The sequence below is a fragment of the Uloborus diversus genome, chromosome 1 (assembly GCF_026930045.1).
Source record: "Uloborus diversus isolate 005 chromosome 1, Udiv.v.3.1, whole genome shotgun sequence".
Taxonomy (NCBI): domain Eukaryota; kingdom Metazoa; phylum Arthropoda; class Arachnida; order Araneae; family Uloboridae; genus Uloborus; species Uloborus diversus.
In genome coordinates, this window is record NC_072731.1 from 238,114,060 (window position 1) to 238,138,602 (window position 24,543).

Consider the following 24,543-nt stretch of genomic DNA (forward strand, 5'->3'; position numbering starts at 1 on the left):
AGAGGTTTGTTATTTACAAGAACAAAATCAAAAGTATTGATGAATATGAATTGAAATGTGAAGTAGAAATCATTGTATAATACATGAAAAATTGAAATAAAATATTTTTTAAACTCTAAAAAGATATTGAATCAATCTGAAAGTTATACCAATATGAAATGACATTTTGAATTTACCACCAAGTTTTTTTCCCCAAGTGCAACTAGAGTTGAGGTTTTTATTGCTACCATCATTAAGCTTTGAAGATAAAGTAAGGAGTTCCCTTCAAACAATATGCAAATTTTACAGAAACTGCTTGCAGATACTTCATAGTTTTTGGTCACTGCAATGCATCTTCTCATAGCACTTGTGGATTTGATCAATAAATTTGAGTATGACTATCAATCAATAATGGCTGTCCCACCAATGTTGGCATCAATGAAAACATAACAGAATAGGCATAAAACGAAAACTTCTGTTTCAATCGATTGTTTCTGCCTACGATTTTGCATTCCCAAAAGGTCTTTTGAAAATGCCAGTGTGCAGTTTTGCAGTATTTCATTTCAATGTTTAGTAATGGTAGCATCTAAGAAAGCTCTAATAAATATCTCTATTCTGGTGGTATTTTTTAAAAAGTAGTAGCTAATCCATAATGTCTTTCATGTAATTTTTGAACTCCCTTTAGCTCTAAAACGCATAATACAAAAACATAATTGGCAGTTAAAAACATATACAATGCACATTGCTTTTTTTAAAACATGAATAATAATTACAAGCAATGAAATATACAGTTAATGATAATGATATTTATAATGCTTTTCAATACATATTTTAAGGCACTTATTCAGTGAAACAATTTTGAAACGTTGACTAGAATTGTCAAAGTGTAAATATATTTTTTATGTAATTTATTATTAAGCTAAACTAATAGGTTATTGTTGTAAAATTGAAAGTTTTTGACCCGTACTGTTTGACCATAGATTGTATGTAATTTGGCAATCGGCCAAGTAAAGATGATTCCATCTGAATGAATCTGACAGGGGAGAGGGGAAAATAGCGATGGGATATTGACACACGTGTTTTATAAGGTCACTAGAGCCTTATTCATTTATTGCATTTTCTAAATTAAAATGAGGGGGAACAAAAATAGTTACTATGGAAACAACGAAAAGAAAATGTTTCATTTCGTTCAGGAATGTAAAAGCAAAATGGTAAGCTCAGAAGAATGTTGTGAATAGATACATCAATTTTTGTAGTGAGAATATAGATCGAATAGATTTTAGATTAAAATAATATTGCCATGAGCGAATTTGCATTTTTAGAAAACTGGGGCTAAATAACAGAGACAAAATGCACAGCTGTAACAATCCAACACCCCTATAAACTAGTAGATATGTCTATTTCCACCTATAAACTGGAAATTAGCCTTTCCATCTAATCGATGGTCAGACAGTATGTACTGCACATCAGTATACTTTTAAGGAAGGTTTTTCCAGCTTCTGGTTTTGGAACGGGTCATAAGTGTCCTTTTTGGGCACAAATAGGAGGCTTAGGGTGAATTTTTCGAAATATAAATCCTCAAAACACAACTTCAGGTTATCTTTGGTCACTTAAAGGACAGGTGTCCTTTTTCTTCTTACCCCATTCAAGTCTGATTGTTTATTCATACTTTTTGTACTTGATTTCACCTTTCAGCTGTGATCAGAAACTAATGATCTTTTGCTTTAACTTGAATCATTTGCTATTACAGTTTTAAATTAAAATTCACCATTTCAAGAGTAACAGCCTTTTTTTTTTTTTTTACATTATTTACACAGATTCCATGAATATCTCTTTAACACCTGGTACATATTTCTCTGTTGTCTGTACTCCTTATGAATCCTGTTTCACAAAAGAATAAATATGTATTAGATTATTTAAAATATTCAAGTATACTGCCGTGCTAAGCACAGATGTGGTATCTGCACATTTTATCAAAATTGAGTTATTGTCACCAGGTGGTCGTTAGTAATTTAATTTACCTAAATCTCAAGTTTTTTGGCGATTTGTGAACGCGAAATATTAAAAAAAGCTTTAAGAAAAAAGTCGTAACTGCACAGTTAGCGGAGTTTGCTAAGGCAATTTCAACGTAAGTGACAAATACTAAGCCTTTAAAGTGGTATCTGCGCAGTTACCACTTTTTTCCTTAGTATTTTTTGTAGGTACGACTTTTATACCTTAGTAAAGCAGCATATTTAATAATGTAGCATTTTATTGTAACACAGAATATTAAAATTAGTTTACCGTTGAATAGTTGATACAGGTTCATATTAAAAACTAATACAACTTTGCATAATTGTTAAAGTAAATATTCAGCTTTTTCTATTTAAATGGTTATTAAAAATGTGAATTCTAAAGATGAAATGCATGTAAAATATTCATATCTAATTCTTTCATGCAAAATTTCATTCTACGGCCAGTAATATTTTTATTTAAGTATCGTCTGCTGCAAAAATTATCTTCATGCTCGGTAAAAATGAATCTAGAAAATAAAACATTATAAAAAAAAAACACATTCTTTGAATATAAAAAACAGAAAATTGTTATGGATTATAGTTTTAACTGTCTGGAGTTTTGAAAATAGTATCTTTCAGAAGGTAGATTCTGTTAGATTTGTATTAACAAAATAAAACGAAACAGCTAAGTCCAAAGAAAGCAGATGTTTTTAGTATTATTTAATGATACTTTGAGCACGTTTTACTAAGCTATTTTTGTCGTATCTGTGCAGATACCCCTAAAAATGCCTAGTAATTGTCACTTACGGTGAAAATAGCTTAGTATATGAAAAGGTTTTGAAAAGAAAATTTGTCGTAACTACATTTATTAATTTTAAATTAAGATTTTTTACAAAAATACTCTCTCACGGTTTTTAGATAAGTTATTTACGAAGCAACTACCGCAAATTGAGCATTTAATTAAGTCATAAATCAAAGAAAAGAGTTGTAAAACTTTAATCGTCAATTTCTCATTTTGAGCTCTACTGCAGATACCACATCTGTGCTTAGCACAGCAGTATAGTTTTGTGCCAAATAATGAATGTAAATATTGATGAGTAAAACATAATTTTGGTTGAAATTTGCAAGGAAAAGTTGCAAATTACAACCAAATTGATGGCATGTACATGCAACTTTTGGAGTAATTAGGAACCTCTTGCTTGAGTGTAAATGAGCTATGTGACAAGAAAACTGTTTTTGTAACATAGCTAAATTTTCTCTCACAAAAACTGGATGTCTTCTAACCTCCAAATACATGCATGTAATTTTCATATTGCAAATTTGATCCAAATTGCATTTTGTTAATGCATGCTGCAAGATGAGGGGTTAATCATTTCAATGAATAAAGTTAACAAAAACTGAATTTGATTTTATGTTTGATACGTAATGATTGGTACTTTTTACTTTCTTCTATATCTAATATATAGAAGAAAATATTGGATTCGTGCAAATTTTCGAATTTCGAATTTTGACGGATTCGAACGTTTTGAGGTGTGCTGAGTCCATTTCGACCATTTTTGGAAAATGTCTGTCTGTCTGTATGTGTGTGTGTATGTGTGTGTGTGTGTGTGTATGTGTGTCACGTCTGTGTGTGACCAGTTTTTTGTGGCCGCTCTACAACAAAAACTACCGCATGAAATCGAACGAAATTTAGTACACATATGTGCCCCTATGTGAACTTGTGCCCATTAGTTTTTGGCGCGAATTCCTTCAAGGGGAGTGGAGCAATGGGACGTTTTTCGAGTTACGCGTGCTTGCTATTCCTCAGGAAGTAACTGGCGGAATCAAACAAAATTTGGTCCATATGTTGCTATTAACAGGAACAGGTGCTGATTCAATTTTGGTGTCAATAACTCAAACGGGGGTTGAGCTATAGAACGTTTGTTGTCGTCAATTGTGACTGCTGTATCTCAAGAAATAATGAACGGAATGAAAGAAAAATTTATCGGCAAGTAGCCCTTAGTAGGTATAAGAACTGATTTTATTTTTGTGTCAACAGCTAAAAAGGGGGTGGCGCAATCACCCGTTCTTTTTTTCCATTTTGAGTGCCCTATTTCAAGAAGTAATGCTACGTTCTGGTTGAAATTTGGAATATATGTGAATCCATATGTAAACAGGCTTTGGTTCAATTTTGGCGCCAATCGCGCCAAGAGGTGCTGATTTATTTTTAGTATCATTATTTTTTAGCATATAAAAATAGCTTTATTAGTGCAACAATAAGAAAGATAAATCGTAATAAATTATCGTCTGCGTATTTCTCGTGATTTTAATTGTATGGAAATGATCGGAAATATTATCTCAATGATTTAAAATTTTTAACTGTTGCCATCTTATGTTTTTTAACAAATAAAATATTTGTAATTAATTCAAGCAAGGCTTTTAAAATAACTTTCAATTTTCGCTCTTTGCTTTGCTTTTGCAATAATTCAGACATTGGGATGGTAGTCAAGTTTTTGCATGTGTAATTTTGTTTTTGTTGGGAATATTGCTTCCTCGTCAAGCATGGGGAGGGATCAGAAAAAAAAAAAGAAAAATATAGAAGAAAGTTTCGTGATGGCCACAACATACTAGTTTAGTCTGTTAAGCATTATTTATATTTTAATCTTCTCTCATTAAGGCCCAAAATTTTCAAGTTAAATTGTATCCTCTAGAAACCATTTCTTATGTTTCCTGATCAACTGCTTAACTAAATGAGTCTTGAAAATAAATTTGTGCTAACTATGACAAGATTTATCATATACAGGGTAAGTCAAAATGAATATAGCGATTACAAGCAGCAATAACTATTTAATGAAAAAAATTGATGGGTAAGATTTTTTACGGAATGTAGACAGAGCTTTAAAATTTTATATACATACCTCAGAGATTTCCTATGTGACTTTCTTTGGTTACATGGCCATCATTTAAGCGATAGTCCTTTCACGCCATATATTCTGAAGCATTGTTCAGTAACCGATGCAAGTGCATTATAAATTCGTACTTTCTGTTCTTCAATCGTGCTGGGTGCTTCACGTAAATTTGAAGTTCTGTCTACATTCTGTGAAAATCTTACCAATCAATTTTTTTAATTAAATAGTTGTAGCCGTGTGTAATCGCTATATTTGTTTTGACTTACCCTGTACTTTAAACTTTGTATGATTGAATTACGGCAGTATTGTCTTTATATATAAATGATTCATGAACCTGAGACTGGTCAAAGAAATATTTTACTTTAGTTTTGAAACAGAGTAAATTATTTGCTAAAGTCTAATGTCACCTCTAGGTATTTTTATTTTTCCCCATTCTAACATGAGAGAATTCTTTCTTTGTTTGTTTACTAAAGCAATTGAAACAAAAGTCCACTATAAAAATATATTGTTTTCTTTAACAACATGGGTATACATACTGATGAAGCTTCAGTGTACTGGAATTAAATGCATAAGTTTTTACTGATGATTTCTTTGTAATGAGATTGCATTAAAAGGCTTTACCTTTTGCAGACCTAGTGCAATTCTCCGACATAGCATCCATGTGCAATGCTATCGTCAAAAACCATGAGAATTTTAATGCCTAGTTTCCCCACCAGATGGAGGCACCTAGGCTCTCTTCAATTCAAAACTGCACTAGGAACTTTGACTAGAGTACTCAAAAGTTTTTTTTCCACCAATGACTTACTGCACATTTTGGGAGCTGTTCTGGTAAAGAGGGGGGGGGGATTTTTTTGCATGTGTGCGTATTTGTATTTACTCTGCAGTGATCTTAAATAAGATTAGAAAAAAAATGTGTTCCAATATTACTTTGCAGTAACCATTCATTATTTGGCCACAAAGAGAAATTTCATATTCTACTGGTTTAACTTAATTTTCGATCATGCACTGTCACCAAATTGTCATGCACCTTCACCACATGATTCACCAAATTTTAGCATGCATTATTAAATGCTCTAGCAATCATGCTGCATAGAGCATTCCCCATTTGTTTTTTGCAATAATGGCTGGCAAGAATAATCACCATTGGAAAGAGGATTGTGCTTCGAGATGTCCTTTTCCAAGAAAACCGAATCATACTCGTCAAAGTCAACTCTTTCTAAAGAGCTTGCCACATTCAAATACGTCGTCTCCGTTAGTTTGTTTAAAGTGTCATCATTAATGTCCGATGATTCCCTTTGTTTCCCTTCCCTTGTGTTCGATGCTTCCAATTTTTCTAACAGTTTAAGTTGAATCATCGGAACTGCGTCTCCCGTTTCTTTCAAAACGGATCCATTTATTTCGGATCCAAGAGTTGGTATATTGCTATAAGTGATAGCTGATTTCTCGTTTTCTCTGAGCTCTAAGTGGTCTGTGTTGTCCATGTGGGTGTAGTCTTCAGTTATTGATCCTGTCATTTGAAGATAATCATTGTTGTTCTTCAGTTCGTCATTCAAAGCTTGATAGGGATCATTCAGCTCCACATAATACTGTGAAAAAGAAGAAAAGATTTCTTAGATGCACATAAAATGCATTTTAAATATGTTTTAATCACAGAATACAAAAAGTCCAAAAAGTAAAGTGTTAATGCACATTTCCACCCCACTTAGTTTTTCAAACAAAATCTATCTTCTTGTTTTTGGACAAAAATCTCACAACTTCTTTATAGCTGAAAATAAACAAGGGTGCTTGCTCCCTTGCATCATGAAAAATAAAATTTGATGTCATTACTGCCAGGTGTTAATGAGGAATGGCATTTTATGTTTAGGTAAAGAAAGGAGGTAAGAATTCATTGTGACATGATTCCTTATGCTACTAAAACCAACTAAACAAAATATTAAAAAGTAAAATATACTGAAACATTAAGTATTTGAGACACTTTGTGAAAGGAATAATAAATAAGTATATACTTTTAGCTAAACAAGTTATTAAGCAACATAAACAGTCACACAAGGTGTGTGACATGCCACGGAGGTGAAAATTTGCATGTTGTGAACCAAAAATATACTAAAATAAAAATTATTAAATTATTAAAAATTGTTGACAGGTTTAAATAGATATATTTTTGACGAAATTAAAAAGCATTGTTAAATAAATTGTTCCTTAAAGTTTTTACTGTAAAAGGCATGTGACAGAAAAGTTACTTTTTTTGAAGAATGACCCATTCATGTATTTAAATGTATATTAATCGGTCTTAAGGAATCTTGAAAAAAAAAAAACGTATTTGAAAATAAAGTCATGAAAATTTTGCCTTGCAAAATTGAAATTGGGGAGGGGGGTGAGCTTTTCAATTTATTGGGCCCCCTCCAAAAATTATTTCTCTTTCTGCTCCTGTACATATTGTTTTGCCACTTCATTTAATTGAATGGCATACTATTTTCCTAAGCTGTATTTGCTTGGTTATTTTCGAAAATCCAAACAATTTGAAAATCAAAACTACCTATGGTGCCAAATAGTTTGGATATTTGACATTCTACAGTAATGTCAGTTTTTCGGTTTTCAAATAATTTTCTTTTTTGAAAATACCCCCATTATACATTGTTCGTTTCATATGATATTCCGCTTCCAACGTCATTTTCTGTTGATTCATGATAATTACTAATGTGGATGTTTAAATTTTGCAGATTTTGTTACCCTTTTTTCAGAAAATAAACTTCATACATTTATCTTAAAACAGATCAAAATCAAATTTCAAGACTCACATAAAATTTGATTCTGGGTCTTTTTTTTTTTTTCGAAATGTTTCTTAGCTATTTATTTGAAGCTATTCTAGTTTTCTTTCTATTCTGTTCTGTCTTATTGTCCCTATTGTCAAAGCATAAAAACTCTAAAACAGTTTTTATTTGCAAATGCAAACCATGGAGTATATTGATAAGAAATGCTGATGTAGGATTAGGATGTGTTATAAATGAAATTTTACAGATTTCTTCCACTAGTTAATTGGGAAGTTGTCAATTTTTGGATTTTTACTTACATCCCTGTTTTGACGTTTACTGGCCATTTGTGTTATTATAGTCAGAGGGAATATATATGTAAAATCGGAGTTCCGCTGTAATAGTTTTTTAAATCGTAATAAAAATAATTAATACTATGCCCCCCTGCTCTCTTCATTCGCCAACTCTCCTTCACATCCTTCGGTGGCTCATTGCTGCCAGTGGCGGGTGACAATTGATGATTTTAATGTCTTTACCTCTGGATATCCTCAGGACATCCAAGGGGGGAGGATGTCCTACGGATATTCTCAGGCGGCTGGATAACCAGCCCCTTAAGGGTTAGAATGGAGAGAAAGGGGGGAACAGCTTCATCTGGGTGTTCTGTATCCAATGATACCAATATTGACCTTTCAGACATTTACAGTCCGGAGGAGATAGGGTTACAGGCTCAGACACAAACGTATACAGGTCATAGTAGAAAAGATTTTCAACCATTTAAAGTAAATTTTTACTGGTGGGTTAGTTCATAGTTTTATCTAAAAAAGAAACAATGCCATATTTAAAGTAGTTTAGATGTTATAAGTATAATTATCAATAAACATTTTAACATAGCGAAGTAGATTTTCCTTGTAAAGCAACTGCTTAACCAAATTGCACAAAAAGTGATGTTCAGGGAGAAATTTTAACTCTGATTACTAATCTGATAACAAAAGGCCATTTGTAGTTTAAAAATTCTCTCATTTTAATATGAAAACCAATGCATGACAAATTTTACAATTGATTCAATATACTATATATTCCAGTAAAATCAATTACACACATTTAAACAACTGATTGCACTCATCAGAAACCAGATTTTATTATTTATGAAGCACAGTTCACACTAATATTTGAACATATAGAGGGAGTGTTAAACTTAATTAGAATTTTTCAGTAATTTTTTTTTTCCTTTTTATTTATTTATTTTTTTTCCTTTTTTCCCAAAATGGACTATAGGAAGTTTTCGCACAAATGCTTACAAAAATTTGAATTTTAAATAATTGTAGATATGTTTGTTATTTTTCTTTACCTTGCTTTTGATGCAAATAAATATCTAATAGTGAAAACTTAACAATTTATATAAAGAAAATCTTTTTAGTTTTTGAAACATTACTTTATTAAAAGGAATTCGTAATGCGAAAAGAAAACCACAGTTACCTTCTTTACACCTGTTTCTAATAAGCTTCCTATGTTTTCAGCTAGATAACTAAAATCTGGTCGCAGATTTGGATCATCCACCCAACAATTCTTCATTAAATTATATCTAAAAAAAAAAAAAAACACGATCTGGAATTAATTGCTTTCATCAAAACCTGACATATTTATGCAATTCATCTCAAATCAGAAGAATTTTACCTACATTAATTTAAAATGCATACACATAAGACACAAAGAATGTATTTTTTAAAATGAGTAGCAGAATTAAGTGAAAGAACAAAAATATTTGTGCATATTAGAAACATTTGGATAATTAGTGTAAAGAAAAGAAGTAATCTCTCTGTAAAATGAAAGGGGGAGAAGGGAATTAATCCTCCTGGTCTGGTTGGTAAAAATGTTAAATTAAACAGCTGAACTGATGATTAAAATGGAAAATGTAAAGGAATCCGTAATTTTTGTAGAATCCTTTGCAGTATTCAAATCCAGAGAAAAACCTAATGATGTCAAGATGTCTTTTTCGGCCACAACCATGGAACTAAACCCAAGAACTTCTTTCCACAACTCCATTATATGTATTCCTACTATGTCCAATGTGACATGTATTCCTACTTTAATAGGCCTACTTTAATGTAACTGCAAAATTCAACAAAAATAACTTTCTGGGTTTGTAGACTGTGGTTTGTTTAAGATGTTTCTGCCAGAAGTATCCTGGATAAACCATCAGGGACCAGATTGAGATGTATGGGGGTACTAGACCAAGCATTTTTTTGGGGGGGACCCTTTGTAGTCAAACCTCTCCCGAGGGATTCCCATCTGGTAAGTCACCACGTAACGAATATAGGGGACCCTCGGGAGTGATGTCATCAAACTTTCTAAGCTAACCTTCATGAGGAACCAAGAGGTGTGTTGCGAACCTATATTCTAATTATTTGCGAACAAACGTCCATGCTCTCTCCCATAGAATAAGCAAGTTTCGTTCTTTTGAAGTATATTTGAAAGGATTGAAATATTTACAGAATTTTGAGAAACTTTTGAAAAAGGACGCTTTTTTCGAAAATTTTTAAATGTTAATTTTTTTTCGATAAAACCTTATTTAATTAATGTTCACAAATTCCTTAGCGTTGGAATATATGTTTCTAAAATTGAACCTCTTTATCAAAATAAGAGAAGAGACTGCAAGAAAAAGCATGTTTTGTCTAATAAAAAAAGACATGACAGTATTGGGTAAGAGGTTATGTTTAATCATACATATTAAATGCCATACTTACATTTTATCTGGAGCCAGATCTGGTTTTTCCATCCTATACCCATTCTTTAATTTTTTGAAAAAATCTTCATTAACTTCCATTCCTGGATATGGATTACTCCCCAATGTAAATAGTTCCCAAAGTAATATTCCAAATGACCACCTTGGGAGGAATAAGTATGTAAGAAACTATATATCAAATTCGGATGTTTACTTAAAAATAAAAATATGTACAATACGTTAATATTAGCTGTCATTCTGTTATGCCACACAGCGAATAGAGCTGTTAAAGCGAGCTATCAAAGGGCATAGATTTTACGAAAAAGAAAGGGGAGGTTGAAAGGGAATCTTTGTAGAAAAATATTTTTTTGCAACTATATGTCTGAAAATAATTATCTATTACAATTTGCTTGCTACCTGCCCGCTGGAGGTTTAATTCAGCATTAGTTGCGTCGCCCGACTTCGCACGGTCTACCTCGAAAATAAAAGTGTCAAGTGATGCGTGTTCAGCAATCAGGCTTGACCCAAAAAAAAAAGAAACAGCAAAATTTTGCGGTAGATTGCGGAAAAATAACCAAAAATAAAACATTTTGAATTTTCCGATTATAGGAAAAGACACGAAACAAAAGTCAGATTTTTATTTGTTCATATTCGAGGGAAAAAATGGCAACAGATCTTTTTATCGATGATTTTCTTCACGCTACAAATTTTAATAAAAGCATTGTTATGGAAAGTTGAGATGAAGCACTGAATAATAATTTAAATGGAGGAAAGCCGTCGAAAAAAAGGGAATTTTTGTCGAAACCTAAGTGTCATAATTAATAGTTTTTGATTGATACCTCCGTAATTATTATCGGAGGATTATGTTAAATAGCGTAAAGACGGGAAAATTAGGATTCAATCGATACCTGGTTCGATGGTCAGTTCATTGTCGTTCGTAAGTAACTTGGACATACATACGTAGATACATGTGCTCAGTTTTTAATTAGATTAAATGGCACTTTTTAAGAAGAAATTTCGTTTCTTTGGTTGCAGAAAATCGGAATTCGGTCATTATCTGGCTATTGAAAACGTATTCTGAATTTCAAAAACACCCTCTGGTTTGACATTAATCTTAAGTTCAAATATATCCTTTGGAGATCATATATTTTCTCTGAAATTCAAAATGATTGAAAGAACACAAATAAAAACCTCACCTCGACGCGAAACATTAAATCGCTTCGACAACCTTTTTTTTTTATTGCATCTTCAATCATCTTTTTTTTTTTTTTTTTTAAATTTTTTGTTAAAAATAATTTTTAAAATTAATTATGATCTTAAATGTAAAAAAATCATGTAAATAAAGATTACTTACACATCGCTTTTGGTGGTAAAAACTCTGTCCTGGATTGATTCGATCGCCATCCATTTTACTGGTAATAGGCCCTAAAATATGTTTAAAATGGCGTGAATAGTTTGTCTTAACTTACTAAAACTAATTTTTAACATTCGATTGGTAATTTTACTTTTCTATTTAATTTACTCACACTCGTTTTCTTAACATAGTTAGAGTATTTATAGCAATCCTTTGCCAATCCAAAGTCACAAATCTTTACCACATTGTCTTTTGCTAGCAGAACATTCCTTGCTGCAAGGTCTCTATGAATTAGCTGAAACGAATGAGTATATATTTAAAATATTTTAATACAAACTTGTTATAAACTGTTCACTTTAATGCTCAATACCGTATTTATTTTTATCAAGGGCGGATCCAAAACTTTATCAAGGGTGGTGCGATTGAATTCCTTTGCATGTCTTCTACTACGTATCCTGGTTGGCAAATGTTCATCACAAAAGTTTCGGACATCAATTTGAAAAAATTTCTGGGGAGATCCCCAAACTTTTCTTCCCCTGAGCTTAACATTTTCAAAGATCGTCTGAAATTGAGTTTTTCGTTCTTCAAAATCGAAAATTTACCAATGGAGAGTCCCTCAAGATCTCCCCTCCCTTGTATCCATCTTTGATTTTTATTCTTTGGAACATTTTTTTTTAAGCTGTGTGTTTAAATTGTTAAATCGTCTCATCAACTAGAGCAGAGCCCAAAATTTGATAAAATTATGCACTTTAAAAACATGAAAAAAGTTCATAATAACTCTTAAAGGTATTTAAACCAATACTGTTTCAGCTAAATTTCTTAGGATATTTACACTAGTTGCAGTACTTTTAGGACGTACAATGACGCCTAGAAATGTCTCAGAACGAAGTTACATACTGTTAAAGCTAAACGCAGGTTAGCTGCAACAGTATGTGTCATGAGTTTAACGATGGAAGGGATTAAGCCCCCCGCCCCCCTTTAACTCTTGATTTCAAGCTATATTGCCAATCCTAGTGCGATAATGTATATACGTGTCAGTACTGCGTAACACGCTCTCCCATCACAAAATTCTTGTCGTTTTATGACCAACTCATTACCCCTTGTCTTCTCTTCCCAAAAAAAAGTCGACTGCACTAGTAATCATGTCTCAAACGAATTTGATTTCTAGAGCTCAAGCAACTCACTTTTATGCCTTGGAGTTAATCAATCTGGGAAGTTCTGGAAAATGGTAAGCTGTCTCCAGGAAGATACTGGAGATCGAGAGATTAAAATTTTGTCAATAGCTTTTCGATATATTTTTTTTAAACATAAACGAAACAGGTGCGTGTAAGCACGTTGAAAATAATACTTCCTTATGTTTTTTTTTTTCAAATAATTATAGTTTCTGACACCTATAAAGCATGGTAAATGAAAAGAATGGCCCTTTCAAGTTTAAAAAAATGTCATGCTTTTGTTAGTGTCTGCTCTAAAACTTGAAACTTCGGCAACAAAAGCTAAATTGAATGGAATTCTCACTAATGGTCACCAATATCGACTAACTGATGTATTTCAACTTCAGCGCCAAATAGGTGACCAATTTAACGATGTATCACAGTAAAATGTTTGTCGGTGTACCCCCTGTCAGTCCCCTCTGGTTAGTCGCCAGTTTATGAGAGTTTGCATTGAATTAACATTGAATTGCCTCAACAACTAAGTAGAGAGTCTTTTTGGAGCGTCGAATTGCAACCAAAAAAGGAGCTACGCATTTAGATCTTAGCATTACAGAGTACATTTGTACGTGCATGTGAACGTAGGAACGTCCAACTTAAAATTCATTTTGGGGCAATATAAATGGAAATTTAAGTCGAAATTTAAATTAAATTAATTTTGTAAATTAAATTTTTCTAAAAAAAACCGTAAAAGTTATTTTTTTGCCAGAGCTGTATCAAAGCAGGCAAAACAGCCTTTTCATGCTGCAGTACACAATTTTTGACTTTCTCAAGCAATGCGCAGAGTTTTATATATATTTAAAAAAAAGAAAGAAAGAACAAGAAGGAATCGGAGTAATTCATTTTTCTTTTTTACCAACTATAAGAGAAAAAAGAAATTCTGTAAAAGTTGTTTCCTTGTCAGAGCTGTTTAAATGCAAAGAAAACAACCTATCTTATTTACAATATAAATTTTGATTTGTCGAACAATGCACATGGAGAGTTTTATAGGAATAACAAGAGCGGGGGATCAAAGGAATGGGGTTGTTTCTTTCAGTCAAAAGTAGTACTTTTTGTCACTAAAATTGATAGATAAGCATAAAATAAAATAACATGGACCCAGAAAATACGTTCGTTTCCCCACAGATATTTTTAAATTAATTTTTTTAAATGTTCGATTTTTCAAACAAGGCGTGGTCTTGATGACGTCACAAATGATGCTTTTTGGTGCATTTTTTACTGCGTTTCCACGTTATGATAATCAAGAAGCAAATTATTAATAATAGAAGCAAGCGCTCTACGCTTGCTATCAGCCATATCGTTGTCAATACACGTGAGTAAAGATGCGAATTAAATATTTTGCTCTGTGAATGGCAACACTGAATGGAATTTCATCATTTGTGATGTCATCGGCAGAAGATTAAACAATGAAAGCGCTCCAATATAGTAATTTTTTAAAATATTGAATTTAAACAAATAATTTAAAAAATGGTCAGATCCTATGTTTTTAAGCATGCTCTATCAGAAAAAAAATAATTTTAATATTTTGGAAACGACCACATTCAGTTTCCTTTTCTTTATTTAAGTAAAAAAGAAAAGAACGAATTCTGTAAAAGTTGTTTCTTTGCCAGAGCTGTATAAATGTGGGGAAAAAAACCTATCCTCGCTTCAATATCAATTTTGACTTAGTCAAACAATGCACGAAGAGAGTTTTATAGGAATAACAAGAAGTGATAGAAGGAAGTCTGCTTCCTTTTCTTTAGTTAAGTTTTAAAAAAAAAAAATTCTGTAAAAAAAAAAAATTTTTTTTGCCAGAGCTGTATGAATTCAGAAAAAAGTTTTTCCTCGCTTCTGTAAAAGTTGTTTCTTTACCAGAACTGCATCAATGCTAGAGGTGCGACATCGATGGCAAAACATCGATGTTTCAAAACATCGATGTTAGAAATTAAAACATCGATAGTATTGATACATCGAGCAAAAAACATCGATGTTTTAAAATATCGATCTTTTTATCAATGTATGACATACATTTTTGAATATACTACAGTAATTTAAGCAATACAAAAGAATACGTATCCGACGAATATATTGAAAATACTGAACCTCAAATCATGAATATAATTTACTAAGAATAATTTCGCAACATCTTGGTATTATAGTACGGCAAAAATTGATAATAAGACAAGCACCGAGTAATGCAACTAGTTATAGTAATAAGGAAATATTTTCAAACTGAATGAAACTAAACGTAAATTTACATCAAAAAAGAATCTAAGAAAAATGTATCATAGCACTTACCATCAGTTGAATGATGAAAAGAAGTTGTGCTAATTATTTTTAAAATACAAAATTAATTCTAACAATTATTTTTAAGAGCAAGAAATATGTGTTGTACTGTCCGTTAATAGTTAAACACAAATTGTAAGTAATGGAGGGACAACTTGTTGGGGGAAGTCGATAAGTAACCCCGAATATTGGCGTTGACAGTTGGAGAAAAAGTTTGTTTACTTTGTCCCCCAGAAGCGCATTTCTCTTTTCGCAGACTATCCCACCAGTCAGAGAAACATCTTTTTCCGATGGAACAGAAATTGCCATCACTATCAAATACTTTAAAGCAACTTTTACCAACTCTCTCATACCAGTTATAATTTTCACCCTAGTAACGCATAGGATATCCCTTTAGTTTAAGAACTGGGGCCTTGAAATAGACTGCAAGTTCTGGCACCAGACTACCAGTGTTAGGTTCTTCCAATAGCTTTGACCTTTTCCTCACTCTCTAGTTAATCTTTTATTATCTTGTAGTGATCTTCCCAAAAATCATCCTCTACACAGAAATATTGATCTAATAAAATGGGTGCAAAAAATGATTTTTTTTTTTTTTTTTTTTTGGCAACTCCATAAGTAAACTTAATTACCTAGCGAGAAAATTGGAGCAAATTTTATGATAATTTTCAATTAAAATGCAAAAACATCAACATCGAAAAAACATCGAAACCAAAACATCGATGGTTCAAAAAGATCGGAAGAAAAACATCCATGTTAAAAACATCGATGTTTTAACAAAGACATCGATGTCGTACCCCTAATCAATGCAGGTAAAACAGCCCATCCTCGCTTCAATATAAATTTTGACTTTGTCAAACAGTGCACAGGAAGATATGAATAGCAAAAAAGGGTCAAAGGAATTCAACTTTTTTTTTTTTCCGTTTATAAGTTGAGATGAATTCTGTAAAAGTTGTTTCATTACCAGAGCTGTATCAATGCAGGGAAAACAACCGGTCCTAGCTCCAATATACTATTTGACTTAGTCACTACGAGAGAGTTTTATAGGAATCACAAGGAATTCAAGTTCGTGTTATTTATTTAAGTAAAAAAAATGAATTCAGTAAAAGTTTAGCAGTAAATTACGACCCCTAAGCCAGGGCTAAGGCAGAACTACTACTTGCAATATACCAGACAACCCGGTTATCAGGACGATACAGTAAGAGCTGTATTGCAGGGAAAGCTGCCTTTCCTTGTTTCAATACATAACTTTTGCCTTTGTCAAACAAAACATGGATACTTTTGTAGGAATCACAGGCAGGGCTCGAAGGAATTCAACTTCTTTTTCTTCGTCTTAGTAAAAAATAAAATAAAATACAGTGGCTCCCAAGAGTGTTCGTACACCTACTACTTTCAATGAAATAGGACCCTATCCATTGGTTAGAATTAATGTTTCGGAATAGGTATTTAATTATAAGATCTATGATCAATTTTTACCAAAATTACATGAAAATATTTTTAAAAGTATTAAAACTTAATTTTTTTAAAATCAAAAATCAAACAGCGCCGAAAATTTTATCTCACAAAAGTCTTCGTACACTTTAACAAATGTCTATTATATTATTGAATAATCTAACTTTTTATTAAATTATTATTTAGTAGAATATCATGCAGTATCAACAGCACCTTTTGAACGTCTGAGAACAGATTTCATTCTTTTTTTCATTCTTTTTTTTTGCGTAATTTCTGAGTAAGTGTTCAACCACCACTTCGAATCTTACTGTTTCTAGCTCTATTTTCGTTTCAAAGCCGTATTTTTGTAATCTAGGCTCCAAATATCTCTAGATATGTTACATTAAGTTCAAATCTGGAGATTGAAGGGGTATTTTCTAAACTTTAGGACAATTTTTGAGGCACTAGACGCAAACGTTGAAAACCGTGTGCTTCTTATCGTTAACTTGATTTAAAAAAAAAAAAAACTAAGTTGTTTCCGATAACCTAATTTTTGGCTGAGAGTTTAAAATTGGTTTTTAAAATATTTGAATGACCAGCATGATGCATTATTTCATCAAAAAATTCCTAACTACCAAGTCTTGATGCTGATATGCACCCTCACACAAGAACACCTTCACCGTCCTGATTAGCTGGTCCATCTAAGTTCTTAAGATTAAGTTCCTCATTTTTTCTTTTATTTACAATTATACAACAATGAAACCGAAAATTCTGAATTAATTTTACTTTAAGTAAGACGTAATTCCAAAACGTTTAGAGCTTATTTATCATTGATTTTGCGACGAAAAGAATAAGCTTTCTGTTTTTCGCACGGCCAAGAAAATTTCTGCGGGAACAGGTCCCATTTAATCCAGCTAAGCAGAGAACTTGACGAACAATTTTAGGCGAAAATCAAATGAAAAATTTTTCATTTAACTCTGCAGGAACTTTTACAGCACTCAAATGTGTATTTTTCATAAAATTTTTAACTGTAAATCTCCGATGACGCTTTGTCAACTTTGCCGGTTGACCTTTTCTTACCTTGTTTTCGGTGTGATTCTTTTCTTTAAACCATTTTATCAAGCACTTTACCATATAATGGAATAAATTAACTAATTTAGAAACGTTTCAAACCATTTTACCTCTACTGTGAGGAAAAAATTCAAATTTCGAATGGTGTTTATGGTTTTTTACGAATACCAGTCGTTTTAAAGTGATAAGCACAATATTAATGAATAAATAAACAAAAGATGTAAGCAAAATGACCTTTAAGGGTCAACACAATGCAAAAATAATAAAAAAACGACATATGATAATTTTAATCATGAATTTATTCGAAAATATTTGAGTGTGTGATGACACTTTTGAGATGTATTATTTCGCTGTCTCTTCGTTTTTTTTTTTTTTTTTTTTTTTTTTGACCCATTTTAAAACGAAGATCCGTCAATATTTTGAAAAAAACTACAGGGTTTTATTTAGAATGACATAGGAATGATGTGAAAAAATATTGGACTCCATATTCGAATTCATTTTCGCGTTATTTTGGTTTTACTAAAAAATTTCAAAGTGTACGAACACTTTTGGGAGCCACTGTATGTAAAAGTTGTTTCTTTGCCAGAGCAGTATCGATGCAGTGAAAACACCCTGTTCTTGCTTCAATATATAATTTCAGACTTTCTCAAGCAGTAAACGGATAATGTTTTTTTTTTTTTTTTAATTTTTTTTACGAGAAGGGATCGCAAGAATTTAGCTCAAGTTAGTAAAGATTGTTATGCGGTGGAAGTGACTATACTTTTAAAATTGTGCTTTCGGTCGACGATAAAACTTGAGGAAACATTAAAGTAAATCTTTACCATAGTGAGTTGGCGGGGTCATGGCACCAAAGGTCTGAAGAAGCGTCAATTAATGACCTAATAACTAGCTGTTGTGACGAAATAAAAAAAAATCTTAGACTTCGATTGAAAAAAGGAATAATAATAGCGTTTGGAAAAAGCTAGAGAAGACGAAATCTTCATCCAGAGCTAACTTGATAAAAGTTGATAATGATACATAATAAAATGCTTTTAGCATTGTGGTATGTATAATGTAGAAACTGCAGCTAGAGATGCAATGCTTGGAAATTTCTGGCTGTTTTTTCCTTTCAGAGTTTGCGTTAAAATCGGAAATTTTTAAGTGCCCATTTTTCGGGTTTTTTTGTTTTTTTGTTTAAAACTATATATATATATATATATATATATATATATATATATATATATATATATATATATATATATATATATATATATATATATATATCCAATATTTACAAGATGAGATATCGTGTTTTTTCAAAATAGGTATGAAACAATTTTCATTTATGCAAAACATTTTCATAATTCCTTTCAATTAAATATTCACAATTGTTCTGACTTTCTAAACTTTGATAGAACAGAAAAAAGATGTAAATGTCCTTACAGTATGATTGGAATTTTTTTACTTCTATATCTTCGTTCACTACATTTGCTACGTATGCGTAATAAGTGGCAGATTTATAGATATGGGGGCTCGTCGTAATGCATTTTGGGGCACTCTTTGTCTGTCTCAGAATCGAGCAATCTCCTCCCAATCGCAATATTTGCAAAATATTAAATCCGCCACTGTACATATACATCATACAAACTTAACTAAACATGATTCACACAAATTATCCAAGTACTTGTTTATGAAGATTTAATAACTCCGTGAAAATTCTGACAAGTAGCATAAAAACCGCTTTTGTGTCTTTTGTTCGAAATTCATTTTCATATCTTGGAATGTGTGTGTGTGACTGTGTTTTTTTTTCCCCTATGGTAAGAAATAACAATCGTGCTTGAAATTACGTATTAAATTTTTCCCTTCAAAATTTCTCATTTTCCCGAAACTCCCACCTTGTAAACACTACCTAAGTTTTATTCGCTCTCAGCCGTGATTTGTAACCTAATAAAAAGAAAAGAAAGGTATTGTCCGTTTTTCACGAGAAAACACTTCGCCACGCCTCCTCGAAAGCAGAGTTCCATTTTAAGCGGGGGTGATCGGTAAGCAATCCACGCGCTTCTAAAGGAGACAAAACCAGACATCCTTAACTTGGCGTGCATTTTAACGTGCAAAAAAGTCTTAGTGCCCTTTACATCACTTGCTTCATTTGTCTGTTGTCACTTTAGTTATTCTTACATTTTAAAAACTGCTTCTTTTATAACAAAATGCTAAGATCCAAATATATCTTCTGCCGAAAACAGTGAAATAGAATCGTCGGATACCACGTGACGAGGGAGGAGTCAAGTGCCTTCTCGTAGAAAACGGACAGTAGACAAGTTACATTTTTTACATGAAGAAATTGAAAAATATTGACGTAATACTATATGTTTACTTTTCTGGATGCCAAGTATTCCATGCCTCTAGCACTTTGGAAAGCAAAGCAGAGAAGATCGCACGTCGTTATGAAATGGTTTTTCGCTGACTCTTCGTTGCAACATTCGCTCCCACAACCTATGGGCATGACAGACGAGTTTCTAGAAGACCTTTCACTGATGCCGCTACCGGACGGGCTGTTGAAAACCGATATCCCTGTGCCCGAATCGTTCGTCATTTGTGGATGAGCAATATCAGCGTAGTGGAGTGATTGCTCCCTACAAAAAAAAAAAAAAAAAAAAAAAGAAATTGTGTTATCCTTACCAGGAAATCATACAATGGTGTAATAAAACTGAAAAAAATATAAATAAATAGGAATCGAAAGAGCGTAGTAAAACTTGTTTCTGAATTTCTGAAATTATTTGCCCCCGTGTTCCCGTTAGCAAAAATGAAGTCTTAAAGTGCTGAAGTTTTAAGAAAAGTCGCCAAATCTAGTGAGTTTTGATGGGTAATGGAAGATATCTTTCACACGCTTTGCAGATGGATGTCCTGCCGCAAGCAGATCGAAAAATCTTTTGGCCCTTCATTTTCACGCCAAGTCTAAATTTGGCGCTTTTCTTAAAATTTTGGCAGACTTTAAGACCTTATACATCGATAACGGGGGCACAAGGACAAATTATTTTTGATCAAAAAAAATGTTTCAATATGCTTTTTCGATTGCTACCTATTGCAACTTTTTTCCTTGTAACACTCTTCGTGTGGTTCCCTAGTTAAACCCTCAACTCAATAATATTCAACTACAATAACTCAATAACATTAGTTAACTAAAAATCTCAGAACTATGCGTTTAATTTTGGAGCTTGAATTTTACCTATAATTTGGATTATCCAGCCCTAAACCTAAGATATTGGAGTAGATGATCATATTGTCCTTAATATTCGCAAAGGGAGAGCCAGGAAGTGTTGAAATTTGAGGATCAAGCTGTCCAGATTTACAATCTACTTGATTGATGAACGATCTTTTATGCTTCAACAAATAATGCCTTAGGTTTCCAAAGCAGCAGTATTCAACTATCACAAATAATTCACCTGAAACAAAAAAGTGAAAAATTCTATATTTTTCAAGAAATGATTTATTTCACGTAATTATTTTCTTGCAAAAATAAGTAAATTACTAAAATCATGCGAAAATACATTTTATAATGTTTTAAAAGAACAATTTAGGGAAATAAAATATCATATTCAATAATTTGCAAATAAGTTATATTGGTTTATGGTAACCTTTATAATACATCAGTACCCTTCGTTACATCGCGCTTTTCGGGAAACGACAGAAAAGCGCAACAGATCCGAAACCTCGATATAGCCGAGGTAATGAAAAGTAAGTTCTGTGTAAAACACTTGTTTTCGCGAGACTTTAATATTCGCAATTTTCACAAGCCCGTCATAATCGTCAAAATTTTGAGCTTCCGATATTTTTTTTTCGCTGCAGATTTTTCATGTTCATATAAAATTTGCAAAATCGCCGATAATTTCCTTTTCACGAAAATAAGTGCTTTTACAGTATTCTTTTAACGTACAAATAAATGATGTGAGAACCTACAAAAAATTTCGTTTATTATTAAATATCAGGAGAACTTTCTTAATATAAACTGCAGAAAAAAATAGTTTACAGTTGTTATTTTAAACTGAAAAAAATGTATTTTAAATATTTGTTGATGAGATTAAAATCCAAAGATGCAGCTTTTACGACAGTAAGTTTAAAGCAATAAAAAAAACACCAGTTTTGTTTATTTATTGAAAAAGGAAGGAACGACGTTTCCTTAGGAATGCAATATTTTTGCTTTAGTGGTCTTAAATTTAAAGTAAGGTTTCATCTATATTTAATTTATTACAAGGAGAGAACAAAAAAGCGCGATATGTCTGAGTGAGCGATATAATGTGGTACAGCGTAACAAAAAGATACCGCATTTAAAACAATGATAGGGACAGTAAGAGATATAGGAGGGTGTGCAGATATAGGAGAAACTAGGGAGATTTCACCCAATTTTCTGTTTTTTATTTTTATTTTTATTTTATTTATTTATTTATTTAATTTTTATTAATTTATTTATTTATTTTTATTTTCCTTTTTTTTTTGCAGAATAATTAGAACAAAATAAAAAAAATATACGTAAATAGTTTGCCATTTTGCGCATTATTATGGCTAAAAATAATAACATAATTCTAAGTAGAAATGGTAAAAAAAAAATTATACTCATCAAGTCTGCAAATGGGTCACTCATCCCAAGAGCTAGGGAGACTTGACCCAACGCCTAGGGAGGCATGACCCCCTATCATGAATGTAAGAAGACTCATAGATATTGAAATCAAAAACGCAGGCTTGACGGTGTTTTTTGTTTAAATAAGCGATACTTGGGGATTGCAATACCGCCATACCGAATACCGGTATTTCGAGAATTTTGCAATTTCGAAATAACGGTATTTGCTGAGGTAAAATACAGGTATTTTCGGTATTAAATAATAAATAGTTTTAATTAAAGAATTTTTTCAATTAAACTTATTAAATAGCTACTCATATTTCAATTGTACCTACATTTCTTTTTCCATGATACAGTTCGCTACGTTGGAAAAGCACAAAATAGCAATTGATTGACGCATTTTTCTTGATGGGAAGTATGTTATAAATCTCGGCCCAAGGTTTAATTTTGTTTTGGTTGTTTTGTTAATCTCCAATTTTTTACTATTTAAACTGTATTTTATTTCACATCCTTGCGACAATCCATCCAAAAGCTCACTTTATTTTTTTTGCAAAATTTGTTCCTTGAAACCTCGAAATACTTGCCTTCAATCAGTTGTTTATTTGTGCTTTACCAACGTTGTGTTTACTACTGTTTTTTAAGGGTGTAAGTATTTAAAATGTTCTTCCGCTCTCGCTAAGGTACTACATTTATTTTTTATTTTTAACGCACTTTTATTAGTTTCACCTGTATGTATGTTTCCATTTAATAATAACTATTATAATTTCAGATGCCCTCAAAAATATTTTTTTTTTAAGTGACTCCGAAGTTCATTCATTTATCAACGAATCTCATTTTTCTCTTATACCATCTCAAAATTCGAAACATAAACGCATTTTAAATCTACTTTTTGACCCTAAGAATATTTTCCACAAATAAATGCCTAGCTTTTTAATCAACGTTATAAAGCAAGCATTTTCTCCAGTTAATGAAGCGGAATTGCTACATTACCAGCTATTTAACATTTTTGAATGGGCGAAATTATCTAAAATATATTTTAATGAGGAATGTTTCCAGATCTCTTCTCTTACCTTTGGCTATATTCTTTGTCACTGCTCCTAACAAGTTCACAATATTCAAGTGTCGACCAATGTGAATCAATATCTTTAGCTCAGCCGCGAGAGCTTTCCGCTGTTCACTACCGGCACCCTCTAAATGAAAAAAAGAAAGGAACAAATGTACCATAAGCATAGTTTCAGTAAGTCATAATCATAGGGAAATATCAGAGCTGCGCTGCAGAGTCGGCAGAAAATGGCCGACTCCCGAAATTTTAGAGCATCCGATTCTGATTCCGACTCCGCAAGTACTGGCCAAGTTGTGGGCTATGAGGGAGATTGATCGAATCCGACTCCGACTCTTGTAAATTTTAACCTTCGACTCCTGACTCCAATTCCTTTTCTTCAAAATCGGTCCGACTCCGACTGTAACTCCGCAGTCCTGGGAAATAGCTGCTCCGGAAATGCAACACAGTAATTCTCAGGGTAATTTTAAACCACATTTTATCTGTACAGTAGACCCTCGTTTTGGGGTTGAACGTTGGTTACGTTCCACAGAAAATGCCGCATAAATTGAGACCTAATAGTATTGTTAAAATAGGGGTTAGGTTCCGTAGATAAAAAAATACTTCATTCTAGTGATGACTAATTGTATAATAAGTTTAATGTGTACTTATATCGATTTCTACGCACAACATGTATAAAGAAAACATAAATTAATTTCGTGTTCTGTTTATAAAGAGGTACCGGCATCTATGATGACTTGCGTCATTTCCATGATAGAATCTTCCTTCACTAACAAATCAGAAATATCATTTCTATTGTATAGGAATTGCTCAAAATTTTCAATGTGAACGTTTTTGGTTGTGTGTCACCAACGTCGGTATCCTCTTTGGTTTTGTCCTCCTTTGTCACTCCTAAAAGCTCTTCTTCCAGTGAGCTCAATAAATTTACTTCTGGAAAGAGCTCTGGAACCAATCACATAAAATGTCTCCAGTGGCACAAGCTCGATTATTAACACGCCAAAATGCAGTTGATTACGCGTAATCTGCAATCTTTAGGAGTTTGAATTTTGAAAGAGGGGAAAATTTTATCTGTTTGTATTGCCGCATCGCGTAAAACCGAAACTCATCCGCGTAAAATAAAATAAAGGTGTCAAATCTTAAACCGCGTGTAATTGAAACCGCGTAAAATAAACCCGCGTAAAACGAGGGCCTACTGTATTTAAGCCCTCCTATTTTAATTGTGCACAATTT

At 32.3% G+C, this 24,543-nt stretch overlaps 1 protein-coding gene across 1 annotated transcript in view; it reads right to left on the minus strand.

Annotated features, from left to right (window-relative positions):
* Positions 1-213: 213 nt before the first annotated feature.
* The window catches only part of LOC129234208 (vascular endothelial growth factor receptor 1-like), a 107,088-nt gene continuing 82,758 nt past the window's right edge, over positions 214-24,543 (minus strand). Inside the window, exons 15-23 of the mRNA XM_054868131.1 lie at positions 23,324-23,443; positions 20,865-21,081; positions 20,013-20,271; positions 11,860-11,982; positions 11,688-11,758; positions 10,356-10,496; positions 9,088-9,193; positions 6,003-6,447; positions 214-1,860 (exon numbers count right to left, since the gene is read on the minus strand). Coding sequence (XP_054724106.1) covers positions 1,814-1,860; positions 6,003-6,447; positions 9,088-9,193; positions 10,356-10,496; positions 11,688-11,758; positions 11,860-11,982; positions 20,013-20,271; positions 20,865-21,081; positions 23,324-23,443 — 1,529 coding nt within the window. The 3' untranslated portion in view covers positions 214-1,813. The remainder of the gene's footprint in view (positions 1,861-6,002; positions 6,448-9,087; positions 9,194-10,355; positions 10,497-11,687; positions 11,759-11,859; positions 11,983-20,012; positions 20,272-20,864; positions 21,082-23,323; positions 23,444-24,543) is intronic.